The sequence below is a fragment of the Astatotilapia calliptera genome, chromosome 23, assembly GCF_900246225.1.
Source record: "Astatotilapia calliptera chromosome 23, fAstCal1.2, whole genome shotgun sequence".
Classification (NCBI taxonomy): domain Eukaryota; kingdom Metazoa; phylum Chordata; class Actinopteri; order Cichliformes; family Cichlidae; genus Astatotilapia; species Astatotilapia calliptera.
In genome coordinates this window covers 20948670-20971926 of record NC_039323.1, presented here as the reverse complement: position 1 = coordinate 20971926, position 23257 = coordinate 20948670, and the positions used below count along the sequence as shown (strand labels likewise).

The window sequence follows — 23257 nt, the reverse complement described above, 5'->3', positions numbered from 1 at the left end:
CTCAGGGAAAATTAGTTTTTTCCCCTAAGGGTAGTGTAAATATCTTTTAAACAGCAGGAGAGAGCCATGCTGCTTCAATAAGCATCATGCCATGTCACAAGATATGCATCCACAGCAGTATGCAATGCAAAAGAAAAAAAATTAAAGAAAGTTTCTTTGCTGAATGACTCCTGCTTGCTTAACATGCATCAGCTCGTGTGAAATGGCCTGTTCTGATTGGTGTGAATGATAAATTAATGAATGTTATCTTCAAAGATTGGAAAACGACAGTCTTTTTTCATTTTTTATTTTTAATTGTATTTGTTATAATCATTTAACATGAAATCGAGGAAAATCTCTCTCACAGGCAGTCCTGATGGGCTCTTTGTTAAATTGGTGGGTCCAAGCCCCTTAGGCCCACCCACAACATCACAAAAGATTTCCTCTGTTAAAAAAACATCCCTTTTCCCAATTAAATGTGTCACTGAAGGAGTAAAGCTGCAGGGGAGGAGGAGAGGGACGGTGACTCAAGGTGTGTTTTACCTGTGCAGGTAAATTGCTGGTGCTGATTCTGGTGACTGGAGTTGGCGTTGTGGCTCTGCTTGTTATCACCTTCAGTATTGTTCTACAAAGCAAGAGGTGAGAAAAAATACACATCTGTTTCTATCTTTGTCTTGCCACATATACACATGCGCCCGGACACACAAACACACACACATCATTTGATTTAGATTTTTGGGTTTAATATTGCAGGTGTAGAAGTAAGACGCTAACTGCTGCCCTGCTTCTTGTTTTTGTAGCTGTCAATAAGAATTTTCTTTACATCTGAACTGATTCATTTTTAGGAAGACCTTCAAATTTGTAAAGAATGTTCAGCTGCAGAGAAATTGTTAAACTTAAATTGTTAAACTATCCAATTCTGACGCACAGGAAGAGCAGGCTCAGAGATAACGCTACATTTTTTAAAAAGATTAAATACATTTTATGGCTGGAACACTGACTTCGTTCAATGTGTGTGTGCTAGCTTAGTGCTGCTGTGAAGCTGCCTATTTTATGTGTGTCAATTAAAGGCAAGTACACCCTTTTTCAAGGTTTTACATATCACTACATATTAAAAATAATCTAGTCCCACCAGAGCATTTCAATCAGGTTAAAGTCTGGACTTTGACTGAGCCACAGTCAGTCTGCTGTAGATTCTCTACTGTGCTTGGGATCATTGTCCTGTTTAATGACACAGTTTGGGCCGAGCTTTAGTTGTTGGACAGATGGTCTCAAATTTGACTCTAGAATACTTGGATATACAGAGCACCTCATGGTCAACTCATTGACTTGTGGCTGCAAAACAAGCCTAACTCATGATCCCTCCACCACCATGCTGTAAGCTGGTATGAATTGTTTGTGCTGATACACTGTGTTTGTTTGTGCATTATGATCAGACATCTTTACTTTGGTCTCTTCTGCCCAAAGGATGTCTTCTGGTTTGTTCAGATGCATCACTGCAAACTTAAGCTGTGTTGCAATGTTCTTTTTAGAGAGAAGTTGTTTTCTCTTGGCAACCCCTTCAAACCAGCTTGTTGATCAGTCTTTTTTGAATAATCCTTTTCACAAGAGAAATTATGGACATAGCTTGAAAATGGTCTAAAAAAATTTTCAGGTTAATGGGCCACAACAAATGCATCACCGAGGTCATTGCCCATGTTTTTTCTCCTTGGCATTGTGTTAACATACACCTGAATGCTTCAGACCACCAAACTTCCAAAAGAGTCTACAGTGTAGACTGTGTAGTCACAAAATAGAGGGGGTGTGGCTTATGAGCTATACTACATACAGCCACCAGGAGGTGATCAGGATATTTTGGCTATTTTGGCATGTGTTTGAGCTTCTCTTCCCTATAATTTATCATATCTGCATTGCCCCATAATACACACCAACAGTTCCTATTTAAAGCAGAAAGTGGTTCAGAATAATATTTTCCATGGGAACTTTTCAGAGGCTCCACAGAAACACACTGTGAAAAATAAAGATTAGCTTCACTCCTCAGTGTGGACAAAATGAGCGAACGGCGATAGGTTTTGTCTCTTCTCAGGGTCACACTGTTACAGCGTGGGAGGATGAATGTGTTGTTTTTGTTTGCGTACTGACATGTTCAAACCTCCTCTCTGTCTACATTCACCTTCAGAATAAAAGAGTACTTCCTGCCACCCATTCCAAAGCCACGGATCATCGGGATTGACCCATTGCTCCTGAAGGTAAAATGCGTGCATGCATCCCTCCTTTCAGGGTCGTGTTTTAGCCATTTGTCCTGACCTTGTACTTCTGCTCCTTTATTGCCTTCTTTCCATTTGTTGCTTTTATCTCCCCTCCCCCTCTTTTTCTTATTGTATCCTCATGTTTCTCCTTCTTTTGCTGTTTTCACTGAAAATTGCCCTCATGTTCTTTTTCTTTTTTCTATCACTTTCCTCATTTCCCATTTACATTTTGATTCTATTTTTCCTCATCTTAATTTTCATTTCTCATGCTTTTGCTTTCCTGATCCTCTTCCTCTTAATTTCTTAATTTGCCTTACTATTATTTCCTTTATCATTCTTCTTCTTTTCCCATTTTCTTCTACATCTTAATTTCTCATTGGTTCATTATTTTTTTCTTTATTTATTTATTCCTCCCATCCCCACCTCCATCCTCAGAAGGGGAACTTGGATGAAATCAACCGCCACTTCAGTAACTTCCACAGCTACAGGCCTCCAAGCTACTCTGAGGAAGTCTGGGACCACGTCAGCACTGATGACATCTATCTCACCACACCGAAGCACAGCAGCGACGCACACAACCCTTCGGAATCAGAGAGGGACACCTTAATAGTTCCCTGCAACCCGGCGCCCTTAGAAGTGTCCACCCGGCATCAGCTCACAGCTCTAAACCCAAACTCGTACATGCAGAATGTGCCACCTTACTGCTCTTTACCCAATAAAGCCTTCACCCCACCTCTGAGTATTCCTTCCCCGTGGCCGATGCCAGAGATCGTATCACTGCCCCGGACGGACTACAGCATGATGGAACATCCCAGCCTTTCCAACACCATCCCCACTCCAGACCTCACTTTCAGCACCAGCCCCTCACCGCAGGACTTCTACACCTGTGTCCAGCTCTTAAATGAAAGTGGTGAGGTACATCTAGTGCCATGCTTGCCGCCGCCATACTGCAGGGAGTTCCCACCTCTCCCAAGGGCTAATTTAGATACTGCAGAGAAGGAGGAGAAAAAGAAGACAACCAACCACCAAACTAGGAAGAATGATGGTGGCAACTCTGAGAAGAGTGAGGCGGCTGTCCCTCTGCTGCCTGTTGCTGTTGACAACAGTGGCTGAGTCACAGGAAGGAGATCTATAAACTTTGAGAAAATGCGTCTAACGCAGAGACTTTTAAAATATGCAAAGTAAAATCTCCTGTAACCTGCTGGTTTGACTGGAAAGTGATACTGTTCTGTTCCACACCATTCAAGCTTCAAAGAAGAAGAGCACCTGGTTGACTTAACAACAGGAAGTAAATCTGCAAGCTCAAAGAGCCTTTTTTTTTAGCTTGCTAACATCCTGATCTAGTATTGGAAACCATTTAAAAGACTATGGACCAACAATACTGATGCAATAAAGAACATTATGTTTCGATGACCAACATTTGGGCCCTCACAGTATTGAAACTGATCATTTCAAAGACACTTGGCTAAATTTTAAGCTTCACATGCACTATGCTAGAGCTAAAATCAAAGAAATCAATAGTTAAGAGGAAAAAAATCAAGACTAAATTAATACAAGCAAGCACGTCATCCACAAAAGCTGGATTTCCTGATGAGATTAACACTGAGCTCTATTTATGGGTAATGGAGTTCATCAAACTTGAGGAAGCGTAACTGTAAATAAAATAATATAAATGTCACTTTACCACTCGCTGCTTTTCCCCAAAGCTTCTCATTCAGGGTTGTATGTCTTCTCAGGAAAAAGTGCAATCTGATGTTGAAGGGTGTTTGATTTACGGGGATTGTTTAACTTTCATCCCACTGTTTTCTCTTTCAGTGTCATTAAAGCAACATCTGGTGCATATTACACATATATGTTACAAAGCTGTAAATATGGCAATCTTCATGTCCAGGATATCAACTTATTCCATTGTGTAGTACTTACATGTGCCGGCCTTGTAGGGGAATATTTGCATCACTTTCAGAATGTGAGTCTGGCACATTTCAGTGGGTGTCCCAGACTGGGGAGGAATAAAAAAAAAAAAAAATTATATATATATATATATGTGTGTGTGTGTGTGTGTGTGTGTGTGTGTGTGTGTGTGTGTGTGTGTGTGTGTGTGTGTGGGTGACGGAAAGGCTTGGCTCCGAAGTTAAACTCACACTCCTGGTATGACATGAAGCTGGCTGCTGCCAAGAAGCCGGACTTGGCAGATGAGAACACCTGTTTCTCTTCAGAGGAGGAACCTGTTACATTTTCAGTCCAGAGTCCCAAAAGATTTATTTAGAGATTTATTCCAGAAATATAAGGAATCAAGGAAAAGTAACTCCACTCCCTCAGGAAAGACAGAAACTGTGAATTTATTTTCATTGTACTCAGTATGTTTAACTTTATGAGGTCTCAGTCAGGACCCTATATTTTGGAGAGAAGCAAAAGGCATTCTGATTGCTGTAACGTTTGGGAATTGGGATAATAACAAAATGACTTTGTAATCGCTAAGCATCAGTATAATCACTGAGACCTCACAGGATTAACAAACTTCTACCTCTGGCCACATCTCTTTAGTTTCCATAGAATATTTAATAAGGTAAAGCCCTCCCCCTCTGGTCTATTACACAATAGTATATATTTTCATAACAGATGGTTTTAGTCAGGATTAAAAAATAACACTATTACAAAAAGTGTTATATATATTTTTTGAAATGATGAAAGACCACCCTCAGGTAGTGTGTTCTTTATTTTCTTGGATCGAAGTGACATATTTTGGAAATCAAAGAGAACCAGTGCATGCATTTAAATTGCAGTATTACATTTTGTATTTAGGTCAAGGAATTCAAAGAGTCTGAGGACTCGTCAGGGGTTAAATACAAAGAGTTGGTTGAAAAAGAAGGATATTTTTAAAGAGCAAATCCAATCTGTCCATCTGCTGCTGGCTGATCTTTGGTGCCAGGTGATCTTACTCTATTTCCAGATTGTAATGACAGCTAAAATTAGAAAGCTGTTCTAGCCCTATTCTTCAGACCAATGGGATGAACAATACCTGTAGTGTGTCTAAGACATAAGGCCTCTTGATGTATCAGTCTTAATTCTGAATGTCCAAACTCTTCCACAATTTATATCCTAGACACCCTGAGAAGGATTTGACCAGTCAGCATCCTGACATTCAAGCCCAACAATATCATGAAATCATTTGGCTGTTTTAGAATGTCTTAAAACGTTTCCAGCATCAGAGTGCCAAACATGCCACCAAAGAAAAGCCAGTAGCATTTTACCAGCTGGATACACTAGGTGATTTTTGATTCCTTAAGCCTCAGAGAAATGCTGTAACCACTGTGTTGAGGTGGGTTCTGTAGCTTACTAATAATTTCTACCTTGTTATTGTCGAAATGGCTGCCATTGTTGTCCCACTAGCTGTTTCAGGACACAGAAATACATGAAATGACCACAAAATCATACTTTAGCAGTGGAAAGCAATGAGTTCCTATCCTGTTGCCATGGTTACCAGAGAGTTTTACATGTGTTTGCTGGTTAATTCCATTAAAAAGTCTTTTTCCAACATGATGATGATATCTTGACAGTGCAGTGCCAGGAGATCACCGGAGATCAGCTGCAGGTGCGTGGGCCAAGGGCGTGAGCCCAATCCGAGCTCCGCCCAGGCAGACAGGTAGGAGAGAGAGAGAGAGCAAGGCAAGGGGAGCAGAGAGACAGTAAAACAACAAGCACTTGTGGCCACACTGGGCTGGCCGGGGAGGCACAGGGACCATGACACACCGCTGCCCTGTTAGCTCTGACACTGAGAAGTGTGCCGTCACCGTGGGGTTTTTTTCTTGTGGATGTTGCAGTTAGACGTCGTGCTGTTACCTCTTCTTGTGCCTGTACGTGCCTTTTCTCACAGAGTACTATTTGTTTGCTATTCCTCTGTCGTGTTGAACTCTCAAGCAGCCAACGTGCCACTCCTACACTCCTGGAAATCTTTTAATATGAGCATAAATGGCTGATGGGTGAACACCTACAGTGTCTGCACATGTGTGCTGTGTGGAGCATGTACAAAACCTACTCAGTGTTAGTTACAGTTTCACCTTTTATTGTGTCTAGACAAAAGCACTTTCGATTACTCTTCAATAAAATAAAGAGTTTAAAAGCTTCTAAAAGTGTGTGGGCTTCATCATTCTTAATGCACACACCTTTAAATCAAAACTGTTTGAGATGGTTGATAAAACGGAGTGATTCGTGATTGCTCCAAGAATAATCCTTCTTGTTTATTTCCTCTCATGTTTCTCACTAATGTGTCCAAATTGCAGTTACCTGTCAGCATAACTGGATTTGGTTCTGTCCTGCCGCCTATGCGAGTTATATCTTCTTGTCCTTGTGATGATCAACAACTTATTGAAGATAGATAAATGGTTACTAAATATTAATGAACTGTCAATATATCATTTATAAATGCCTAGAATAAAGAGCTAGGCTTACTTTAGGCGGAACTGGGCTTATCGTAAGTTTTATTTTGTAACAGGCCTAAAGGAACCAAACACCAAAAGAAGCTAAAAATGAAAAAAGTAGAAAATAAATAATGTGAAATTAAGAGAAAAACAGTGGTTTTTGTGAGAGTCAAATGTGTCATGTGTGAAAGTCCACTGACTGCTCAAGTTTTCCCTGGATGCTCCATTTTCATTCCTCAGTCTGAGCACATGGTTCTTTGGTAGGTCACAGTCCCTTCCACCAGAGATACAATCAGACACCAGGAGTTAAGGAGTGAAGTAGGTGTTCTACTTAAGGAGCCTTCCTTGTTGTTGTTGTTTTTATTAAATATGCTGATTGGAACAGTTCCATCATTTACCCACTGTTTTTTGTTTGTTTGTTTGTTTGTTTTTTAAAGCAGGCATTTAATGATCTCAACATGACAGTATTCCTGGTCCTGTTTATATTGTCACAGTCATGTGAAAAAGAAAGATTTCTTTGCAGTCCTGTGGCAAACGCTCTATGATTCAGTAGCTCGTGGAACCCCCTTTAACTGCAACAAACTGAATTCATCATTCAATGTTCCACTTTATCAGTCTCTCACATGGTTATGGGGGAATTTTGACCCTCTCTTCTTGCTTCATAGAGGTGTGTATGCACTCATTTATGCACGGCCCTCTTAAAGTCCCTCGGCAGCATTTCAATCAGGTTGACATTTGGACTTTGACTGGGCCTCTATCTTTTTCTTTTTCAGCCATTCTGTTGTACATTTTCTGCAGTGCTTGCCATCCAGTTTGGTCCAAGCTTTAGCTGTTAGACAGAAGTCCTCACATTTGACTCTAGAATACGTTGGTATACAGAGGAGTTCATGGTCAGCTCAGTGACAGCTCCACGTTGGACTCATATGTTCAAAGGATATTATTCTATAAGTATTCAAGTATTCAAGCTGCCATGTTCTTTTTAGCGAGAAGAGGCTTATACCGGGAAATCCTTTCAAACAAGTCATTCTTGGTCGTTTTTCTTATTATGAGGTCTGTAGCATCTGAGATGTAACCCATAGTTTTTTGCAGTTTGAACATTGCATGGGCTTTCTTCTATTTAGCCTCTTAATCAGCATCCTTTCAGCAGATCCAACATAGCATTGCTATGTAAGCTGTAAGCGTTGTGTCTCAGCAGCTGTGGTGACTAACTAGACCAAGCACTTCAACTATATATCAGAAGCTTTTTTTAAAGAAAAAAAAAGAAGAAGAAAAAGAAATATTCAAGGCCCAGGCAAGAGGAGGCAGAGGATGTGTTGTCTTCTGTTGCTGCTACAGCAGACATGTACATTGCCTCAGATACAAACTTAGGAGGGTGAATTTGGACCCACTGTAACCTAATTAAAAGACATTCACACACTTCTCCAGTGTCCAATTTCTCACTTAGGCCTAATTGGAAAAATAAATTCATTACTCACAACAAAGTTATTAAAGGAAACTTCAGAGGCCAGTGAGAAATGTCCATGTCTGTCACACTGTCACCATAAAATCATGCCTGCTGCTCAGAGTAATGTCAGTGTTAACAGCAGTGTCTCTGTTCCTTCTGTTAAACTGTGCACACAGGTATGCAAGAGTGAGTAACCATGGTTACAAAGGGACGCCATAATCATCATTCCCAGCCGAACACCTCAGGCTATTATGAAATGTTAGCTTTTTTTTTCTTTTCTCTTTCGTGTTATGAGGCGTTGATGGGAGAGAGGAGTTAAACACAAAACATGCTAATAGAAAGGTTTGGTTTTACTGAATAAATAAATAAAATTGCAATCCAGGTATCCACAGAAGGGTAAACAGTCAGGAGGACAGGTGGGGAGTTGGGACTATAGAAACACTTGGACATGGGTGAAAACCTTACAAAAGAGGGAAAACAAAGAAAGCAAAGCAAAGTTGTTGTTGTTTTTTTTTTTAAAGGGAAAAATGGTGAAACCAAGAAAAGAAGAAACAGGAAAAGTCAACCCAGGAAAGGCTCTTTTATACTGACTCAATTATAAAGGGACCAACATTTTCAAAATAAGAGCATGACAGTAAAGAGGGGGCTCAACCTCACAGTTTATCATCTTATATAGCAGCTTTGTCCCTTCCTGCCATACTACAGCAGAGCTGTATCTCACACCACTTTATACACAGAGGGTTAAAAACACTTACTGTATGTGTTCTCAGTCACAGCTCCTCTGCCAATCCTCCTCTATCCTATAGCTTCATTTAGGGTTTCCTTCAAGACTGATTTTAAGGACACAGGCAGAAAAAAAGGCCCTGAACTGGCCGTAGGTTTTCTGTCTGTGTGTATGTCACCCCTGTAATGGACTGGACGGTGTGGTGTGAAGATCAATGTCTGCAAAATCATTAATTTTGTAGCAAATGATAAAGAGTTGATCTGCAGAAGCAGAAAAATATCATCGTATTAATGTCAATGTTCCTGCTTAAAACAGCTGGATTAGAAATCACCACAGGCAGACTCTGAAATTGTGATTATTATAATTTTATCCAAGAGCTTTTCCTGCTCTTTCCATAATTAGCTCTACATGCATGCAGGAAGACTCGTGTATCTTATTAATCTAATGAGACTAAGTTGAAACACATCACGTGAAGTGGAAATAGACTCTCATGGGAAAAGAGGAGTTTAAATTCAGTTTGATCTGCTGAAACATCCAGTAATTGGAATTCATTTTGTGAGCCTTTAAATAATGAGCTCATAATATCAGTGTGTGTGTGAGTGTGTGTGACTTAAATTAGCTGCATTCTCAGACTATAAATAGTCCAGATGATTGTCATCTGACTGCAGATAAACACAGACACACACAAACACAGTTGGGAGACTGTAGTTCCTACCATTGACTGAGAAAATCAGCTTTCTACGGGAGGTCGTGTTACAAAAGCAAAAATAAAAATAGTTCTGTGCACTGAAAGGACAGGAAGGCACTTATCAGTTGTTTGCTGAAGTCCAGTGATACATCAGTGTGGAGTTTTTATTTCTTACTTTTCCTTTCTTTTAGAAGCTTTGTTTCCTGTGTTTCAAAGTCAACGTGTTATTATGCCGAGTGACTATAACGCAGAGAGTTTACCTGCTGTCTGAAACCAGAATACAGGAAAAAACACTAAGTGAAGAAAAGGGGAGGGCAACAGAGGAGTAGAGAGAAAGGGCAAAGAAAGAAACTTTACAAAAGTGTAAAGGAGAGAAAGAAAAGGACTCAATAAAAGGAAAGCTCTGAAGAAAAAAAACGTCATGAATAAATTAAAAAGAAACTGACCTCCAAACACATTTCATGATGTTTTTGGTCATTATTTGATAAGCTTGCAGCATTGCTGATGATGTAACAACATTGTAACTTTAAAGAAAATGAATACAATGTACTGTACAATGTATCTACAACATAAATGCGATAAAGTTTTCTAATGCAACAATGTAACTTTGTTACATATAAGACATACGCTTATCAGATTTAACCTATCTTTTCACAGAAAAGGTAGATAGATAGAAGTAACTCTCATATAATTCACCTATAAAAAATGTGTTTTTAAGAAGGATTTAATATGAAAGTGGGCTTGCTGACCTTATCTCCTTATTTTACAAGAATCAACATTGCTAGGTATTAAGAACACCAAATTTTAAATGTAATGCAGAAGTAATAGACCGAGATAGATGAAATTACCACGACAATACCCCAACCAAATTTTTGTTGGTAGGGAATAAACTAAAGAAAAGGAAGGAAATGCAGGAAGAAAGGCAGTGGGAGGCAGATCCGTTTAAAAGGTAGGAGGAAATGAACAGGAAGTAAAGAAACAAAGGTGGAAAAGAAGAGGAGAGAAAAGGACTGAGAAAAGAAACCAAAGGAATCAAGGAAGAAAGAAGAAGTATGTGAAAAAAGACAGGGGAGGAAACGTAGTAGGAGGGAAGGCGACATAATCATGTTGTGGATGTAAATCTCAGTGAAATTAGAGAAAGCTGAATCCTCCTGCAATGCATGTTATTCAATAAACATTTCCTTAATTTGCATTTAATTTGCATTTTTATCAGTGTGTGTCTCTCCATCTCGGTTTGGTTGTGTCTTTTAAGGAGGCCTGTTTAAGTAAAGGTTAACTGAACTGTACTCGAGTAAGAGTACTCAGTTACTCCACAGCTCTGGTGTCAGGTGTCAGGGCCTCCACTGGCCAGGCGGTCCAGGGTGGGGGGAGGTGAGAGGGTCTAACTTTAGGAGTCTGTGTCAGAGCGCTCGGAGTCGGCTTCAGAGGAGCACCTTTCAGACAGAGGTAGGAAAACACACTCACTCTCAGACACACACACTGACACAGGTAGGAGATGTTTTCTATGCAGCTGAAGTCCTGTTTATTATTTCTGAATTTTCACACATCTGATCTGATCTGAGAGCAGCTCTTCCTCTGCTGCTGTTTAAGGCTCAGAGCTGTTAGGTCTCAGCACTGCTGTGAGGCCTGCAGGCTGAGGCAGCTGTCACCGCCTTAAAAATAGACTTGCTGGAAGGCCTCAGCTCACACACACACACACACACACACACACACACACACACACACACACACACACACACACACACACACACACTTATAGCAACATGAGGCTCTGTCTGATTGCTTAGTATCTTAGTCATGGCTGCCTGTTGTTGACCCTTACTGACTGTCGATCAATATAACTGAAAGAATATTTGGTGTTTTGACTTATTTCAGCTGTAATCACAGCTGAGAGAAAAACAAGAAGAAAGAATCAGACTTCTTAAATCTTAATCTGACCTCCCCTCAGGCTGATTATTAATCACTGTCACTGACATAAACTCAAGCTACATATGTTGAGCTTAATGAGAGCAGGGCAATTAGAAATCTGAGTTTTCCTTTTCTGTTTAACACCATCAATTCCACTTAGAGCCAGTCAGTGTTTATGCAAGTATTAAAACCAAGTATCATGTAGACTAGTACTGTGCAATGCTGTATATTTTGATGTTGATCCAATATTGTCAATACTGCCAATAACTGCACAGATACCGATTTGTAGATATAACTTCATGTAGCTAATGTAGGGGAGAGGAGTGTGTCTGAACACATAATGACCACTGTGATTTTTTACTTTTCTCTATAATTAGTTAACACATCAAAACTGTCATGGTTAGCACTGGCAAACTGTGGGAACGGGGAAAAATGGGACCACAAATGCAGGACTCTTCAATGAAATCAATACATTTATTTACAGTGACGTAAATAATCACACAAAAATAAATCCCTGTGCACCCCAGACTCCTGTGCCATGTCTTCCTCCCAGTGTCTGTGCTCTGTGTCCTCACTTCCAAGTGTCCACGCACCCCGTGCTTGCTGCCCTCTCGTTTCCACGTTCCCCGTGAGAAATAACAGAGGCAGACTTTAGACACGTTCAAACTGTGGCTGGCTTACACTCACTAATATGTTGAAAACACTGATGGGTAGTCACACAACAATCCAGCGTCGGAGAGAGCTCCGCCACACTCCTAAGTAGCTCCTCCGACGAGCCTTGATCAGCTGCAGGTGTGTGTGTGGTCATTTCCTCAGGTGTGGCCAGCCACCTTGCAGGGCACACCTGCCAGGCCTGAAGACTCCTGTAAACTGGTGCTCCCAAATTCAACCGCATCCAGACACGCAAGCAGTGAGAATGAGGGACAGCAGCACCAAATATGCATATGTCCATCAACTATTCGAGAACTGGAACTAACACGGCTTTCTGCATTTCATGTTCTGGTTTTTTTTGTGTGTGTTTGTTTTTTGTAGACCTGGAATTAAAATGTGTCTGTTCCTAAAGGACTGTGGGTCTACTTCTGTAGTTTAAATCTGCGATACGGTTTAATTAAAATAGACATGACAGGTCATATTTTTTATAGTGCATGATTGAGGAAATATTTATTTTCAGTGTCCTTTTCTTTGTGCTGTTGTTTTGTCCATCAATAAACTTAAGTTAAAGATTATTAAACAGTGAAATACTGCTCACAAATTCATGCAACTTCATTAGTACAGTCACTTTAGTACAGTGCAAAAAAAATTTTTGTCCTTTTTGTGATATTTTACGTGCAATCAAATTATTGTGATAGAACAATATCTTTATAATAATTTAGCTTAATTTTGACCAAATATAGTCTAATTTAATGTTAATTAAAGTTGAAATTTATTAAGAAAATAAGTTACAAATTTTGATCTTTTAAAAAAATCATGTTTCTGTTTTGTTTGTTTTTTTTCCATTAAACTTTGGCATTAACTCAGATGACAATGCTGAACTGTTGACAAAAATATAGACTTAGCATCATATTAAATGTCTGGTGTCACACTTTTGTCAAGACGTTTTAGAGAGTACTCATGTACGTGTTATTCATTTATTTAAATTGATCTATAAAATAGTGAAAACATCGCACAAGTTACAGGAAAAAAGTTGAGAGTCAGTGAGGATGAAGTATGCTTTTATTTTGTTGATGTCTCTAAAGAGAAAAACAGCACAATTATTTATTTTCTTCTGTCAGTAGGGATCCAGGTTCATCAGAGGCAAGGGAAGGAGGCATATTGGTTGCCATGGCGTCGGCCAATGAACATGGAGAGCGAGGTGATCAGATGGTGCCTGATGGAAAGGAAGAAGAGGAGGAGAAGAGCGTCCGTGGAGTCCAATCTCATTACCTTCGCTGTCCCTCCCCAAAGTAAGAGCCAAGTTTTAAACACAGAACACCAGACTCAGGTTTACTGACTGGGAAATTAACAGATTCTGTCAAACATGAAAACACTGCACAATTCCTGCTTCAGTGTTCAAAATTTAAATCAAATCTTCCATTTTCACAGGTTTTGTATCACTGCAAAACTATTACTGTGTAGTTTCCCAGTAAAATGTTCGCTTTACCCCATTTAAATGCATTTACACTTCTTTGACACGTTATTAGGTACACCTGTTTAATTCAATTCCATTCCATTATATTTATACAGCACCAAATCACAACAACAGTTGCTTCAAGTCGCTGTAAGGTGAACTACAATAATACATAGAGAGAAAACCCCAACAATCATATGAACCCCTAGCAATCATTGGACTGTGGGAAGGAAAAATTCCCTTTTCTCCTCAGAGAGGAGCGGCTGTCTAATGTGACCTGCAGATTTGCTTATTAACACAAATATCTGATCAGCCAACCCCACAAGTGTAACTCCATGCAGCCACGCTCAAGACGACATGCTGAACTTCAAACTGAGCATCAGAATGAGCATGAGGGAGGAGAGGAATTAAGTGATTTTGAAAATAGCACTGCTGATTTACTGGGATTTTTCTACATAACTATCTCAGGGGTTTTTCAGACAGAGCAAAAATGCCTTGTTGATGTCAGAAGTCCGAAGAGAATGATCAAACTGCTTTGAGCTGATAGGAAAGCAACCATAACTTAGATAACCACTTGTTACCACCAAGATATGTGGAGGAGAATTTCTGAATGCACAACATGTCGAACCTTGAAGCAGATCGACTACAGCAGCAGGAGACCACACTGTGAACCACAGAGGACTGGAAAAATGTTGCCTGGTCTGATGACACTGATTTCTGCCATGACATTCAGATCTCGATCCAACAGAGCACTTTTGAGATGTGGTGGAACGGGAGATTCTCACCATGGTCCAAAGATGTCTTAAGTAATTCATTACACATGAAAAAATAAGAGCTATAAATATGTATGCCATATTTAGCTTGTTTCCTGTTTTACAAATCTCTTTTTAATGCGTGTTTCCTTCTCGTACAAACAGCTTGGAGCCATGGTTAATGGCTTAAATTGAAGAAGTTACATATTCAATAAAATATGTGTGCCTTAAATTATTTAATGTAATTTGTGCATGAAAATTAAGGACGTTAAGCCCACTTTGATGTGAAAAACCTTCTGTTTCACATTGAATCCCGCTAAAAAAAAATACTATAAAACTGAGACCACAAAGTGAAATGAAGATTTGGCAGTACTGTATTTTAATTCCACCTTTTTGTGCTGTGATATGTGGCGCCCCGATTAAACTGAAAAGCAAATTAGAAATAAATCAGAATAGTAGAGTTTATTTTTGTTCATAAGTGATGAAACTTGTGTTTTTTCATCCTCTGTAAAGAAAAAACAAAGTATGAACGCTGCTGTGGTTTCAGTGAATAACTGTGGTTTGGATAGCTGTTATACCCCCAGTGTGAGGGTGTAAAATCAGTTGTAAACTACAGTTTTTACACGGAAGGTGGTGCTACATAGAACATCTCTCATGAATGCTGCAGTAGATTTAAAACTTGTGAAAGTCAAACCAAATTTTCATGTCTGATTTCAGTTTTTTCTTTTGATTGTATTTTAAAGTAAATGTACTTCTGACATTTGCAGCAGGAAGGTCCTCTGTATACGTCGCCTCCAACTCCTTGTTCATCACTTTAGCTCAATCCACCTGCAGTTAAAATAAAGCACCTCTTTGAAGTGTCTCACATTCCTCTAGAGGTCTGGTTTCCAAGCTCCTGCTTAGCTCTTATGGGACTGTAATGGAATTACACAACGCTTATATCCTTTTTTAGTTTTTCTACATTTTGGTGTAAATGAAATGTGCAAGAATTCAAAAACAAAAACTGGGTGGACTAGTTTCAGTTTATTTTGGATTTTCTCTTATCCACACAGGGTAAAAAGCTTCTGCCATAATTCTCACTGTATGTTCGACCAGTCTTCAGCCCTAACTACATTTATAAGCTTTGTCAAAATGGAAAGTTTTAAGCCCAATCTTAAAAATTTCATGCTGGCAAAGATAAACCCAGCAGCAGAGGCTAATCAATGAGGTTAATGGGCCTTGGCCTTGTAAAGTAAAAAGACAATGCAGAATCTTTAGCTCTACATTAAAAGATGTAAATGTCTGTTTATATTTCAGTCTGTTTATATACTTTTGACTATGTGGATTACAGAAATAAATAAATAATAAATAAATTCAAACTTCTGCACCCGAGTTTTAAAGTCATAAATATGTATGCTGTACAATTGTTAAAATAAACAATTAAAATATCAAAATCACCACCACATTCATAAGTCCATGTGAGCTTCTGATCATGGCTGTGAATAATAGATGTTGAAGATGGTGTCACTGTTCTGCAGCCTTGATGGGTGAACTGGAGCTCTTTTCTTGTCTCAGCTAACATATTTCTATCACATTCTTTAGATTCCAGAAAATACATTTAGTTATTTAGTTCAGCATAACCTTAAAATACAAAAGTTGCATTCTTCAAGAAGTACTTCTACAATGTCTAAATCAACCTCACTGTAGTTGATGGAGGAGCTCTTGATCAGACTGAGAACACTTTATAAAGCCATTTAGATTAATTAAACCAAGTGAACCTTTTCTCATTCAGAAATGACATCAAAGAATTCAAAAGTCAGAAGGGTGCCTCAGCCTCATTTTATAAACTCATGCATTAACTACATTTAACACAATCAACATTTCAGTGCAAGTTGACGCATTAGGCTCTTATTTTCAGTCACGCAGCGCTCATGAATAATAACCTCTCTGTCTGTGCCTCCCAGTTTCTCCATGACCTCAGAGTCCAGGTTTTCCATGATCTCTGGGTCTGACGCTGAGAGCATCTTCATGGAGCCCATCCACCTCTCATCAGCCATCGCTGCCAAGAAGATCATCAACGAGGGTGAGACGACACAGGAAAGAGGCTCAAGCTGCCCTTTACATATTTTATTGAGATTCTAAACAAGCTGCTGTTAATCACATTTTCTTAGAAAACTTCTGCTGCCTTGCTTCAGCATGATGTGTAAGTCTGATCTCCAGATCAGACTTACTTATAAAGTAAACAGGCCTAACAAAGCCCTCAAGTAGAGAAATATCAGAGCTTCTGGGTGGATTTTATATGCACTTGGATCGAGTAAAACACCTGGCCAATGAATCCAGATGTGCAGATATTTATTTTTAAAAAGAGAAGACCAACAGGATAATCAGACTTAATCCAAAATGTAATCCGCAGCAGAATAATGATCATCTGCAGAGGAATGGTTTATTTGAAGAGTTTCAGTCAGGTTTCAGAGCTCAGCACAGCACAGAAACAGCTTTAGTTACAAATGATCTTCTTATGGCCTCTGACAGTGGACTCATCTCTGTGCTTGTCCTGCTAGACCTTAGTGCAACATTCGATACTGTCGACCATAATATCCTATTAGAGCGATTAGAACATGCTGTTTGTATCAGGGTTTTAATAGTTTTGCAATTTTCATTAGTTTTTATTTTTATTTAGTTTTGACTTCAGATTTTCAATTTTATATCAGTTTTAATTAGTTTTTACCAATTGTTTGCTAGTTTAGTTTAGTTTTTATTTTTTGAAAATCCTTAGTTTCAGTTTAGTTTTGATTAGTTTCAGTTATAGTTTTAGTTGTGTTTGCAATAATTAAGTGTAACAAAATCCCAGTTTCATCATATCAGTCATTCTCTTCTGCTTATCCTTGGGTATGTTGCTATTCCAGCTACCATACCCTGCACTCTGGACAGGTCGCCTGTCTGTCGCAGGGCTAACACGCAGAGACAGATAACTCACATTCCCACCAATGGGTTCTTTAAATAAATAAATAAATAAATTAGGGCAGATGAACAACCATTGATACCAGGCAAATATAAAATTTATATCTTGGCCCCAATGAGACTATTAACTCTTGCAGCACCGGGTGTTCGTAATTTTGGTTCAAGTGAATTGATAAACCTTTTGAAGGCAATTGACTCACACAGTTATGTAGATATCCCCGTCCTGTTGTCTCGGGATGCATCACGCTGCCCTGCCTGGGGTTAGCTTCTGTTTTCTGGGGATGAGGTTTGAGTGCGCTCCCTTACCTTCTCAAGGTAAGCTAGGTTAGCCTTCTTGTGTGAGCTTTTCAAGTGCACTTTAAGGTTTGTGGGATTTTTTTCCCCTTTAGAAATGTCCCTCATAATTTGTCTCTTTCCACTACAAGACACTTGCTTTATCCAAAACACAGTCATATTCAAAGTAATCCCAAATTGGACTCTGGTGCTTTCTCCCGACTTTTCCTGACATGATTACGCGTGGACGGAGCAGCAACACAGACGACTCGACTAACGTACTGCCACCTGCTGGCATATTGAGACACAGCAAGAAAAAAATCTTGAAACTAAACTTCATTTTCACCCTTGACTATTGTATGACATGCACACATCAATGAAAACTAAATACAGTTTTGCTATAAATGCAGTTAATTTTTATTAGTTTTGTGAACACTCATTACAGTTTTAGTTAGTTTTCTTTTTTTTTGTTTTTATTTTTATTTCCGTTAACGAAAATGTTTTTTCACTTCTAGTTTTCGTTATTTCGTTAGTTTTCGTTAACGATAATAACCTTGGTTTGTATCATATCTATCTAATAGACTCCAATTTGTTCATGTAAATGGAGAGTCCTCTTCACACACTGAGGTTAATTATGGAGTTCCACAGGGTTCAGTGCTAGGACCAATTCTGTTTACATTATACATGCTTCCCCTAGGCAGCATCATTAGAAGACATAGCATAAAATTTCACTGCAATGCAGTTGACACCCAGCTCTATCTGTCCATGAAGCCAGATGACACACACCAATGAGTTACACTGCAGGAATGTCTTAAAGACATAAAGACCTGGATGGCCGCTAACTTTCTGCTTCTTAATTCAGATAAAACTGAGGTTATTGTACTCGGCCATGAAAAGCCTAGAAATATGGTATCTAACCAGATTCTTACTCTGGATGGCATTACCTTGGCCTCCAGTAACGCTGTGAGGAACCTTGGAGTCATTTTTGACCAGGACATGTCCTTCAACGCACATATTAAACAAATATGTAAGACTGCGTTCTTCCATTTGCGCAACATCTCTAAAATTAGAAATATCCTGTCTCAGAGTGACGCTGAAAAACTAGTTCATGCATTTATTACTTCCAGGCTGGACTACTGTAATTCATTATTATCAGGATGTCCAAAATACTCACTGAAAAGCCTTCAGCTAATCCAAAATGCTGCAGCAAGAGTCCTGACAGGGACTAGAAAGAGAGAGCATATTTCTCCTGTTTTGGCTTCCCTTCATTGGCTTCCTGTTAAATCCAGAATTGAATTCAAAATCCTGCTCCTCACATACAAGGTTTTAAATAATCAGGCCCCATCTTATCTTAATGACCTTGTAGTACCATATCACCCTATTAGAGCACTTCGCTCTCGCTCTGCAGGCCTACTTGTTGTTCCTAGAGTATTTAAAAGTAGAATGGGAGGGAGAGCCTTCAGTTTTCAGGCCCCTCTTCTGTGGAACCAGCTTCCAGTTTGGATTCAGGAGACAGACACTATCTCTACTTTTAAGATTAGGCTTGAAACTTTCCTTTTTGCTAAAGCATATAGTTAGGGCTGGACCAGGTGACCCTGAATCCTCCCTTAGTTATGCTGCAATAGACGTAGGCTTCCGGGGGATTCCCATGATGCATTGAGTTTTTCCTTTCCAGTCACCTTTCTCACTCACTATGTGTTAACAGACCTCTCTGCATTGAATCATATCTGTTATTAACCTCTGTCTCTCTTCCACAGCATGTCTTTTATCCTGTCTTCCTTCTCTCACCCCAACCGCAACAGATGGCCGCCCCTCCCTGAGCCTGGTTCTGCCGGAAGTTTCTTCCTGTTAAAAGGGAGTTTTTCCTTCCCAAAGTGCCAAAGTGCTTGCTCATAGGGGGTCATATGATTGTTGGGTTTTTCTCTCTATCTAGCGCCTTGAGGCGACTTTTGTTGTGCTTTGGCGCTATATAAATAAAATTGAATTGAATTGAAGTGAATTCACACAGAAGCTTCCTTCACTTAATAACAAATAAACAAAAATGGCAAAAAATATAAATATATCATAAACTATTGATGAAAAGTACAGAGCAGACATCAGATGCCTGTTTACAGGCTAAATAAAGAAATAAAATAAAATCAGCTTTTATATCATGATTCCTCACCAGCCTTAATCTGAAATTTGATTTGTATTTGCAAAGCTCTGGGGGGATTCTAACTGATTAATAATAAACCACAATCAGATGAATTTCTCTGTTCTTTGTCCAGCCGTACTGAACTTTTAAAAGTCATCCAAGGGCAGATGAGCACTGCGCAGGGGTCAGACTCTGTCGCTCTTCACTCCTCATTCATATGCAGTGTGTCAAGCAATGAAGACTAATGTGGCTCAACAGTCTTCAATCACAGCCAATCCACGTTTTGCTCCTTCATCTTGTTACATGGAGATGCAATCCACTGGAATGAGGAAATTAGCTTAATGTGATGCATGACAGATTCGTGGCTTCATCAAATTTCTCCTCTTAAGTTGGACTGCATTAAAGGCAGCCTAATGATCAAAACGGGTTTCATCTGCAGGGAGGAAGATGACCGCTGATGAGGACAGCTGCAGTGACCTGTTTCTGCATTAATGGCATGCTTCTTTTGAAGCTGCGCACACATTAAACCCCTGTATGTCCTTTAGGAGTGGCATAGCTGTTATGATTTCACAGGGGAGTGGGGCTAAACGCAGGAGCTCTGAACAAAAGCTTCTTAATCCTAAGCTGATTCATCTTCACAATAAACCATAAAAGGATAAATTCCAGGAAGGTTCAAATACTCCAAACTAAACATGAATCTAAGAAATAAGAGCAGCCAACAGGGGCATGGGGGAAAAACGTAGTACAAGAAACCATCAGAGAAATCACATGCAGCAGAGCAGAAATATAAAAGAAAGTAAAGAGAACTAAACTGCAGGAAATAAAACAACCAAAGGCAAATTACCAAAATAAGGTCGGAAGTAGCAACAGAGACAATCAAGGAAGACGCAAAACAAATTACCAAACATAACAGTTGGAGTAATTTTACACTCAAAATCTTTGATCCTAAATACTTGGATTTGTTCTGTAGCATACCTGAAGATGTTCATCTCGCAACCTCCTCATCCTGTCTTCTGTGTCACACAGACTTCTTACATTAATTTCTTAATATAATACAACGAAATCAATCAAGAATCCATCATATTTATTACTATCTTACCTCCTCAGAGTTGCCACATCGAGGCGTGCGGTCTGAGTCCATCCCAGAGTCCATGTTGGAAACCGCTGAGCAGCTGATGGTGGAAGATCTCTACAACCGTGTCAGGGACATGATCGATGACCGCAGCCCCTACAACACACCCTGTGTGCTGGACATCCAGAGAGCCATGGTGCAGGACCGCCTAGAGGCTCCCATCAATCCCGTGGATGAGGTGTGGCCCAACATCTTCATTGCCGAAAAGTGAGTCGGTGCATTCTCGTTTTGTTTAAATTATTTTTCCACAAGTCATCATAGAGGATTATTCTTAGTTCCAGACCATAGGCACAGATATTTTAGAAGACAAATCTGTGCTAGAAGATGAACTTCAGTTCAACTTCAGATTTCAGTAAGGGTTCACAGAAAGTTCTGTTACATTTTTATGGATTTTGAATGGTTTTGCAAATTTTCTTGCTTTCATGGCAAGTACCCATCAGACGAAATGGCACAAGATTCAAAAATGTATAAAAATTCTCATAATTTCCTTTCTTTAATCTTATAGTGGATAGCTGGAAATGAATAGCTAGAGAAATCCTTCCAAATATGAGACAAATTCCACCTCATCATTCACTTGAAACAGACTTTCCTCTTCTAATTGATTTTATAAATCCCATTTTCTGATCTGTCTGCGATAAACAAGTAATCTGCACAAACAGTCCTAACTCGTCTACTTGACAGCTTGTTCCAGAGGTTTTGTGTAAATCAAGCTGTCTTTATTGGTGAATTTATCCAACCATTTTTTTGGTCTATTAAAAATCCAGAAAGTGCTCAGATAAATGTTCCGTGTTAACTGAAACAACCTTGGTAGCTGATGAATATTGTGTGATGTGGTTGAAAGCTCCAGAACAGGGTGATAGATGGCTGATTCCAAAGTTTATTTCCCTGCTCTTCTCCAGAGTGTGATGTTCCTCAGGTTTCATTTTCTGCAGAGGCTTTTTAGTAAAGCTGTTTGCTTGAACGTTTGGATGGGTCATTTTACACACAGTAAGACAGATCCCCCCCCCCCCAGGTCTGTTCCAGTGAATAAGGCCCGTCTGAAGCGAATAGGCATCACACACATCCTGAACACAGCTCACGGTACAGGAGTCTACACCAACGAGTCGTTTTACGCCAGCATGAACATTAAGTACATGGGCATTGAAGTAGACGACTTCCCTGATGCTGACATCTCGGTGCACTTTAGACCCACCGCCGAATTCTTGGACGATGCTCTGCTGACGCACAAAGGTAGGATTTGGTTCATCTCCTCTGAAATCTGTGTTTGCTGTTGTGGTGAAGAGTTCAGAGTACATCACTGAACACTAATCAACTCCGCTGGTAAGATTTATTGACAAATTAGAAGTAAATAATACACAGAGGAGAATTTGGTATGCATCTCTCCCTTCTATTATTTTTGTTTATTCACGCCTCTTGCCAAAAAACCACACTGAGTAAATCATGTTAAAAGGCTGACTGGTGATGTTAGCACAACTGGAAACCCACAGGGGTGATGCCTTTTCATAGTTGGAAAGTCTGTTTCTATTTTTTCATGAATGAGAAGAATAACAACAAAGAAAACAAGCAATCCATAGCAACATCCATACATAAAATTGTCTCCAGAGGAAAATAAGAGACCAAGCAGAACAAACAGAACTGAGAATAAAACAAAAACTGCATGGTTCACAAAACTGACCAGATTTGAATCATGACAAAATTCATTGACTAGAGAAATTAGAAATTAGATAAGAAATTAAATCCCCTTTATTTCTGGTGGTATTTGGTTGTGTGTGGATTCAAGTCAAAGGACATATTGTATTTCTGGGATTTACAAAGCCCTTGGAGAGGGGCAGTAACACACTGAAGTGACAGATGTCTGTTCCCAAATGTGGTAGTGGTTGTGAGGACCTTGGTAGCTACAACTCCTTCTGAAACAATGTGTGGTTGGGAGCAGAATTATGGTTGCTCAGCCTTAGAAGCTGGCATGGCAACTTGGGGGAAAACCTTTTATGAGATATTTGTTTCTTGTTCAATAGGGAACAATCTGTCTTATAAACAGCCCAATCTAACCCCCTTTCTGAGATGCATAGGTTAAAGATAAATCCAAACAGTGTTGGGGTACATAGCATAGGGTTTGAGGTCTTATGAATGAATAGTGGAAAAAATACAAAGTTTTGGAGTCCATCTATTATTTGTTAAACAAAAAGAACCAGAGTATGTTTAAAGAGTCTCATATTTTTTTCACCAAGTTTAAGATGATCACTTATTGGTGATTTAAGACCACAAATAAGTGTTCATAAGATTTTTTTATCTCATAAATAAATCATTATCATTATAATGATTATATATTCATACTTATGAAAGTATTTTAGCAAGAATGTCATGTAGTACAATTACATTTATGATATAAACACCAATAAATCATCATAAGAGGTTTTATTTCTTTGCAAACAGACCTTTGCAGTTGGGTTAGCTTCAGCTCGAAAATTTACTTTAACCTTCCTGCCTTCTTGGGACCTTTTTGTGCCAC

The 23257-nt window shown here is 39.3% G+C and overlaps 2 protein-coding genes across 5 annotated transcripts in view; both read left to right on the top strand.

The window, feature by feature from the left end:
- crfa4 (cytokine receptor family, class I receptor 4) overlaps window positions 1–4279 on the top strand; it is a 53982-nt gene extending 49703 nt beyond the window's left edge. For all 3 annotated transcript variants that reach the window (XM_026158600.1, XM_026158599.1, XM_026158601.1), the window contains exons 7-9: window positions 531–618; window positions 2159–2228; window positions 2664–4279. In XM_026158600.1, the coding sequence (XP_026014385.1) occupies window positions 531–618; window positions 2159–2228; window positions 2664–3341 (836 nt within the window). In that variant the 3' untranslated portion in view covers window positions 3342–4279. The remainder of the gene's footprint in view (window positions 1–530; window positions 619–2158; window positions 2229–2663) is intronic.
- Window positions 4280–10892: 6613 nt separating this feature from the next.
- Window positions 10893–23257, top strand: part of dusp27 (dual specificity phosphatase 27) — a 30128-nt gene continuing 17763 nt past the window's right edge. Inside the window, exons 1-5 of one of the 2 annotated variants that reach the window (XM_026159377.1) lie at window positions 10893–10948; window positions 13186–13353; window positions 16213–16331; window positions 20724–20955; window positions 21761–21978. In XM_026159377.1, the coding sequence (XP_026015162.1) occupies window positions 13232–13353; window positions 16213–16331; window positions 20724–20955; window positions 21761–21978 (691 nt within the window). In that variant the 5' untranslated portion in view covers window positions 10893–10948; window positions 13186–13231. Of the gene's footprint in view, window positions 10949–13182; window positions 13354–16212; window positions 16332–20723; window positions 20956–21760; window positions 21979–23257 lie in introns of both variants that reach the window. The other variant, XM_026159376.1, reaches the window with a different exon arrangement.